Source organism: Oryzias latipes, chromosome 8 (assembly GCF_002234675.1).
Source record: "Oryzias latipes chromosome 8, ASM223467v1".
NCBI lineage: Eukaryota > Metazoa > Chordata > Actinopteri > Beloniformes > Adrianichthyidae > Oryzias > Oryzias latipes.
In genome coordinates, this window is record NC_019866.2 from 12,874,731 (window position 1) to 12,882,224 (window position 7,494).

The following is a 7,494-nucleotide window of genomic DNA, read 5'->3' on the forward strand; positions in this document are numbered from 1 at the left end:
TTTCCTTTTCATCTTTAACAGTTTGAACATTGCATTCCTAAATTTGTTATTATTTTGTTTTACCTTTCTCTGTTCCGGCTGCAATCACTAATTTTTTTTACTAATTGCTAAATATTAAGCCATGTTCTATCATGTTCAGTTGTTTGATTAAAAAAAATGAAAAAGAAAATAAATCCGTTGCTGTTTTGGGTGATTTTATTTTTATTCAGGATGTGACGTCATATGGCCTCCTTCCTGTTTGACGGAGAGACGAGCCGGCTGCTGCTGCTGCCTGTCAACATCAGACACCATACTGAAGCTTTTCCGTGTGCGGGATTTGGCTTTTATATATTTGTTCGTGAAAGTGTCCACTGCAATGCCCATGTACCAGGTAAAGCCCATCTGTGGGGGTGACATAAAAGTTGATTTGCCGACCTGCATGTACAAGTTACCAAATTTCCACGCACAGCAGCAGCAAGGCAACAGCTGCAGCTCCGAACATGCGCTTCAGGTACTGCAAACTAATTTCATTTTTTCGAAACAATTTCCCAAACAATTTGTGTTTATTTGCATTATTTAATGCTTATGGTCTCATTTTTATTTCAAATCAAAGTCATACATTCATATTGTAAGCATTTAGCCGACCTAGCTAACTTTAGCATTCCACTACGATGAGCACCCCATTGGGGCTGATGCAACCGATCATTCTGCCATCCATTGATTTCAAGACACCAGTGTTCTACGGTCTTTACATGAAGTAACTTTTCCTGATGAAACCTCAGGGATACTTGTTCTCTGCATCCGCCGAATAATCCGCCGGTTTACAGAACCCATTTGTTACAAATCGACAACAAACACTCAGCATCTTCTTGATTGAATTCAAGTGGTCACGTGAGAACAGCATCATCTGATATTCTTCAAGTGATTTTTGGGAAACCTAATTAAAACATCAAGATGAATCCCCAACCCTCATGTTTAATTTATTCAATTAATTTTTAATGTAAGAAAATTATAATATTAAGGGGAATATAATGAATCAAACTGTTATATATCTAAATTCATATGTAATAATAATATTAATAGTAATAATAAATAGAGCAGCAGAAGCATGACTCCTAAATTGTTACATTAGTTGGACATCTTCGTCAAGTTTATACTCACCAAAAATAATATATATTTATTTTTATTCTTGATTACATTGTATCTGCAAATAGGTGAAGAGTTGCACATATTTTAGAACCTTAACAATTATAAATTGACACTTTTGTAGATATTTTTAATTACTTTTATTTGTTTAAAATTACTATATAAAGTATGAATCAATCAGACTTAGATAGAAATCGTGCAATCTGATAACTGATAACAATCTGATAACATGCACCTTTAAGAACCGGTTGTATGTGTTTACATATTTATTATTATTTGTGACTTTAAAAGTTTGTTTGCACCCAGAAACTTAAGGCTCTGACTTTGTTATGCATGCCCATACTTGGTTTTCCCAAAGATTCATTTTATTACTGCACTTAAAAGGTCAACAGAGGTCATTGTGAGGTCAGGTTGACTTTCCATCAGTTCTAACTCTTAGTTCCTGCTGTGGAAATTGCAGCAGAAAAGCATTTTTTTTCTTTGTTTCAGCTTTAGGTCACTTTTAAGGTTTTCTGTTACAAAGGCAACTATTGGCGGTTCTAAATCTTTATCAGCAGTTAGTGTCCAACAATAATTGATTGATCTGCACAGCAGCTGGCTGCATTCAAACTACATTTCTGCTTTTTAATCAAATTTAAAATTTGTGCAATAAAAAATAGGTTTTACATAGTAGCAGCATTTAAAATGTAGCAATTTGATTAAAAAAGTTAATTGTGAGGTAACACCTAATGATCAGAAGGATAAAAACCTGGAATGTGTGCGATTTGATTAAGATGCTTTAGGTAACTTTGCAAAAATTGTTGGGTTCGTCTTGATGTTCTTGTAAACTGTAACTGAATTACAAGATTGTTTATTAAAGCTGAATGGTTTGAAGAGAAAATTCCATCTTACAGCCCTTTCTCTGTGTCGTTCCAGAATGGCGAGGTGGATCCGGCTGTCAAGGCCCTGGAGGCTCGACAGGATGAGATCTTGAGGAAACTCTATGAACTGAAAGCTGCCGTGGAGGGCCTAGCTAAGACCGTGACAACCCCAGATGCTGATTTAGACCTGACAGTCAGCAGCAGCCTCTCCTCACAAAGCTCCACGGCACTTTTTACAGGTACCACCGACCTGGACGCACTACTGGGAAAGGTGAGGAATGGCCAGCATTAGCAGAAAGGATTCTGAAGAATTTAAGTTTTATTTTTTCTTTGGACAAGCTGCAGTAGTTTTTTTTTTCTTTAAAAACATAATCAACTTTGTCTTTTAAGGACCTCGGCGCTCTCCGTGATATCGTCATCAATGCCAACCCGGCCCAGCCGCCCCTCACCCTGCTGGTTCTTCACCGTCTGCTCTGTGAGCGGTACCGGGTGCTGTCCACCGTCCACGTTCACTCCTCGGTCTCCAGCGTGCCGCCGCAGCTGCTGTCATGTCTGGGTCCACGCCACCCCGACAGCCACAGCCGCCACATGTTCCAGCTGGGCTTCACCCTCATCTGGAAAGATGGTGAGCTGGTATTCGTTCAGATCTCATCACAGTCATCAGATTTGAAGGAGGATTTTGTTTGGGGGAGGGGCCTTGATGGTTAGAATTAAGCCCACCTCACTGTGTTTTAGTTCACGTTTCTTTGTTTTTTCTTCAGTCCCCAAACTGCAGATGAAGTTCAGCGTGCGAAACATGTGTCCCATCGACGGCGAAGCCAACGTGGCTCGCTTCCTCTTCAAGCTGCTGGCGCCCCACCCCAGCGAGCCCGCTCTCGCCACTCTGGTGGACAGCTGGGTGGACACGGCTTTCTTCCAACTGGCAGAGGGCAGCTCGGAGGAGCGAGCTACCGCCCTGCGGGACCTCGGCTCCGCTTTGGGTCGCAGCGCTTGGCTGTCGGGGCCGGAGCTCTCGCTGGCCGACGTGGCGTGCTACTGCTGCGTGCTGCAGAGCGGTTCAGCGCCCTCAGCTCCTGCCAACGTGCGGCGCTGGATCAAGTCCTGTGAGAACCTGGGGTACTTCAGCCACGCCAAGACACTTCTGCAGTGACTGGGACTGTCCTGGGACCAGACACTAGAGGCAAAAGAAGGACATTAGAAGATGAAAATATCTCAGCTATGTCTGGACGTTCTTCTAGCTCCTCTTCCTCCTCAGTGTAGTTTGTTGCTGACAGACGTGGTCCAAGCCAACACTTAAAACAACCCATAGATCCATATAGAACGGATATGCTGCAACTCAGTTATGAGGGAGGAGGTTCAGACAGAAGAGGGGGCTTCCATCGCACACCCTCCACCCACTTTGTGCCTAAAAAAATCGAAGTGTGTGTATCTGCGGTGACCGGTAATGCAGTGTTTTCACAATGCTTTGTACCAGTCGTTTTCTTAAACAAGAAATATTAAAAAAAAGAAGAAAAACTTCCTGTTTATTTAGATTTTTTGGGGGGTTGTTGAAATTTTTGTGCACAGGGATTCAGCAGGTAGCAGTTTTTATGCAGACTTTGCATTTTTGTCTGCCTCATTATTTCATGACAGATAAACATCTGGAATTAAAAATGGCAAAAAAAAACATCTTTAATGATAAAACTTTAAAACATATCCGAATTTGGCTGCAATTTATTTATATTTGCTGATAGAATATATGAAAATATTAAGACACAGGGTGAAACTCCAATTTCCAAAGAGGGCGGACAAACTATGGAAACTATGGAGCTGAAAAAAAAATCTTTATTTCAGGTAATATAAAAGTTGTGTATCCCTCCTAAACTAAACAGTCATTTTCCCTTCTGGCTACAGAAAAGATACTTAAAGTTGACCTCTAAACTAAAAAAAGATGCTTAACATTTATGAAAACACAATCTTAAAAATTAGATATGTAAATAAGCTATTAAGGCTTCATAATTGTAGGTAACTGTTTAAACCAGGGGTGGGCAAACTCTTTGACTTGCGGGCTACAAAGGGTTAATAAAATTTGACGGAAGGGCCGGACCAGGAGCAGATGCATGGAGAGTTTTGGTAATCCACCTCAGAAGAAAAAAAAGGAATCTGGACAAAACCAGGCGTAAATTTGGATTGAAAATCAATATATGTATATTTTTTAACAGAACATTTTTGAGTTTTCATTTCAAAACATTGACTTTTGTTCTCATTTTTGGGCCGATTCCACAAGCGGGTTGATGTTCTTCAGGGAGAAATGGAAACGTGGAGAAACGCTCCGTTCATTTTGTGTTGGAATGATCGGAAAAATGACTGTCTGACTGGGAAAACACACATAAGGGTTAGAAATAAACAGACCTTCCAACAGCAGAATAACTTTCCGAACCTAAACGAAGGTTAATTTATTTATAGTGCACCATCTTTGGGTAGAAACCTAAAATAAAGGGAAAGTAAACATTAAGTACTATGAACATGACTTATTCCAGTTGGCAGGCCGGATTAAGGCCCCCAGGCCGGAGTTTCCTGCCGATTTTCCTTCCACGATTCCTTTTGATTTTGCATGCAAAATAAAAATTTGCACACAAGGAGGGCAAAAACATTACAGATCCCTCTCACCTTTGTAGGTGGGACAACATTTCTGGTTTTCGGAGCGTCTTAACCCGCTGCATTTAATGGCTGCTTCCATTCTGTGCAGGAAGCTCTGCATCTCCAAACAGGCACTTCCTGAAATGGCAGTTGGCACCTGAGGCTGCCTGCTAACCCTCATCGAGAGCTCTTCTTCTGTGTTTATGGAAGAAAACACATGCACACTGTTTGATATATACATATATATTTATGTGTGTGTGATATAAAATATGCAAACCAAGCATACATTCTCATTGAACAGCTGTAGAAAACATACATACTAGCTCAAGGAAAACAAAAAAATCCGTCACAACAACAGTGGATAGAAAAGATGCTTTTATCAGTCGGTTCATTCTGATTGTCAGTCAGTCGTAGGCCTTTGTGGAGGGAGATGTTTGCGCTCGACAAGATCATTAGAAAACACATTTGAACTAAAGTGCCTGAATTTACGGAATCATCTGGTTTTTCCTGTGATCTGTTTTGATTGTTCAAGTAATTGCAAAAAAAAAACCTTCACTCTGCTACTAAGGAACAAACGCTGCTGTTGTATCTTAAAAGTTGGATGCGTTCAAAGTAGTCGTCGGTGAGAGAGTTCCTCTGTGACGTGACCAGGTTGCCTTTCTGGCTGAAGAGGCGCTGGACGGGGGCGGTGGAGGGCAGGGTGGTGTTGTACTTCAGGAAAAGCTGCTTCACCCTCGGGAAGTCTTGCAGGCATTCCAGGCTCTTCCCCGTTCCCTCGACGTACTTGCGGACCTCCTCCGTCACCCCCCACTGCTGGATCTTGACGGTCGTCTTGGCGGAGCCGTAGCTGAAGAAGTCGTCCTCTGATTTGATGGTGGACAGGCTGCGGCTGGTGTTCGCCTCGGTGGTGCTGCAGGGATCCATCTGGGATGCCTCGGTGGCCAGGAGGGAGCACATCTCCTCGCGCTCGGAGGCCGCCATCCACCACAGGCGAAACTGGGGAGTGGTGGCGGTGGCGATTTTCGCCTCCGTGCTGGTGAACAGCTCCTGGAAGCGCACCTCGATGGCCACCACGATGCTCTTGATGACGTCGCTGAAATAGTTGGCGGCGTCTTTCTGCTCGTTTAGCTTGTTCTTCAAGCTGAGAACGGTGGGAATGACGAGTCCCAGGTAGCACTTCTGCTCCGCCTGGAAGAGTTCGAGTGCGAACGCCAGTGGGTGGAAGACGGTCACGTACTCCTTGAGGAAAGAGAGCTCCTCCGCCAGAAGGCGCGGGACCTCCAAGCGGGCGCAGAGCTCCGTCAGCTCACGCTCGCTTAAAGACACTATCTTCTGCACCGCGCAGTACTCCACGTTCCAGCGGATAACAGCTGGGACGGCAAGAGCCATCTTCCCGATTTCCTCTGCGGCGTCCAGTCCAACCTGGAGATGGTGGCACTTGTTCCACATGGCGAACACCTTTGCCATCGCGCTGTAGAACAGCTGGCACATAGGCCCCTGGGACACAGCCTGCCAAAAGTCCTCGTTGACGATCTGCTCAAGGGTGTGCGACGCACAGCGCTGCACGGAGGGCAGGAACAGAAGCATGTCCTGCTCCGGCTCGCCCTCCAGCACGGCACTCACGTTCTCGTAGAAGCCAATGTCGTCGTCGGTTTCCGTGGTGTCCACGGCAAACTCTCTGAACACGCTGACGAATGGACTGCCGTTGTCCGTGACTGTAGTCTGGACTTTACTCTCCAAATTGTACGTCACATGGATGTCGTGTATCCGCCCGGCTATGGCGTCGTATGTGATCCTGCCCTGCAGGCGCACAAACCCTAGGGCGGCGGACTTCCTCTCCAGGGACTCAGTGTCGATCCAGTGGCAGGTCATCCCAAAGAAGCTCCTGTTGTTGGCTGTCCAGATGTCCGCCGTGGTGCACACGTACTGGATGCTGCTGAGCTTGGACATCAGCTCCTCTCGCATCCTGGAGAAACTCTGATCCACCTTTGTGAACAGAGTCACCCGGTCCATGACCTTTAACCCCTCAGTCAAACCAGCAATCAGCTTCCTGAAGCCCGGCTGCTCCAGCACATAAAACGAATGGCAGTCCTCCACGATGAAGTTAAAGATGAACTCATCAATCTTAGATTGAGTTATACATTTGGAAATGATCTCAGCTTTGAGCTTCTTGAGCTGACAGTGTCTACTTTCCTCGCCGTTGTACTCCTCTTTCTTCCTTCCCCTCTTGGCATCAGGCCTGGCTTCACACCCCAAATGAGTTCTCTGCAAGACAAGCACAGAACGCTCATTTTATACTCAGATTTATTTTCTAACTTTTTTCTCTCTAAATTTTCCATAACTTCTCTAAAAAGTCTCATGTAGACTTAGCCAGAGCTATCTTTTCCCAGTCAGACTGAACGCCGCAGCGTCATGGCTGCAGCCCGCAGCCACAATGTAACGTTATTCATTACAAAGGGTAGCTACTCATTTATTAAGTCTTGGAGCGTTTACACTGAAGGTGCGGGAAGATGACACGTTCTGTTGCGTCCAGCGACTTACGTCTAAATGCTTCTTTAGGTTTGATGTGGAGGTTTTCGACGTGGACAGCAGATTGACCCTCGGCAGGCACAGATTACACTGTACGATGATATTTTTCCCCTGATCTGCCTTGTACGTGAAATGGTGGCGATAACGCCAAGTATTAATGGCCGATTTGGTCTCGCCGCTGCTTTCATGGTGGTCCACATCCATTTCCGACGCCCGCTACACTCGCACGGCCTCGTTAAAACACAACAAAAGTATCGTAATCCGATTTAGTAATCGTGATTACACGTAAAGTAACGATGGCGGAGGAGAAATCCTCATGAAAAAAGGGGGCAGGGCTTTTGTGCGGAGAGGACGCTGACGT

The 7,494-nt window shown here is 44.7% G+C and overlaps 2 protein-coding genes across 4 annotated transcripts; one reads left to right on the forward strand and one right to left on the reverse strand.

Moving 5' to 3' along the window:
* The first annotated feature begins 217 nt into the window (after positions 1-217).
* On the forward strand, positions 218-3,501 carry aimp2 (aminoacyl tRNA synthetase complex interacting multifunctional protein 2). 3 transcript variants are annotated; one of them, XM_020705347.2, is made up of 5 exons: positions 218-370; positions 449-490; positions 2,041-2,256; positions 2,376-2,610; positions 2,747-3,501. In XM_020705347.2, exons 1-5 carry the CDS (start codon positions 356-358, stop codon positions 3,133-3,135), a joined length of 897 nt encoding a protein of 298 aa, XP_020561006.1. In that variant the 5' UTR covers positions 218-355; the 3' UTR covers positions 3,136-3,501. The 3 variants fall into 3 exon arrangements, with proteins under 3 accessions (XP_020561006.1, XP_011476546.1, XP_004071526.1); XM_011478244.3 differs by having other exon boundaries at positions 218-490; XM_004071478.4 differs by lacking the exon at positions 449-490.
* Positions 3,502-4,831: 1,330 nt separating this feature from the next.
* LOC101164561 lies at positions 4,832-7,494 on the reverse strand. Its single transcript, XM_011478245.3, has 2 exons — positions 7,146-7,494; positions 4,832-6,869 (listed from the first exon to the last, which is right to left on the reverse strand). The coding sequence occupies exons 1-2, from the start codon at positions 7,335-7,337 to the stop codon at positions 5,157-5,159; spliced, it is 1,905 nt and encodes a 634-aa protein (XP_011476547.1). The 5' UTR covers positions 7,338-7,494; the 3' UTR covers positions 4,832-5,156.

Excerpts from the sequence above, each read along its gene's own strand:
- aimp2 (XM_011478244.3), top strand. The coding sequence starts at position 356 with ATGCCCATGTACCAGGTAAAGCCCATCTGTGGGGGTGACATAAAAGTT. Across the intron at positions 491-2,040 it reads GCTCCGAACATGCGCTTCAG|AATGGCGAGGTGGATCCGGC; the intron begins GTACTGCAAACT and ends GTGTCGTTCCAG. Across the intron at positions 2,257-2,375 it reads TGGACGCACTACTGGGAAAG|GACCTCGGCGCTCTCCGTGA; the intron begins GTGAGGAATGGC and ends TTGTCTTTTAAG.
- LOC101164561 (XM_011478245.3), bottom strand. The coding sequence starts at position 7,337 with ATGGATGTGGACCACCATGAAAGCAGCGGCGAGACCAAATCGGCCATT. Across the intron at positions 6,870-7,145 it reads ACCTAAAGAAGCATTTAGAC|AGAACTCATTTGGGGTGTGA; the intron begins GTAAGTCGCTGG and ends CTTGTCTTGCAG.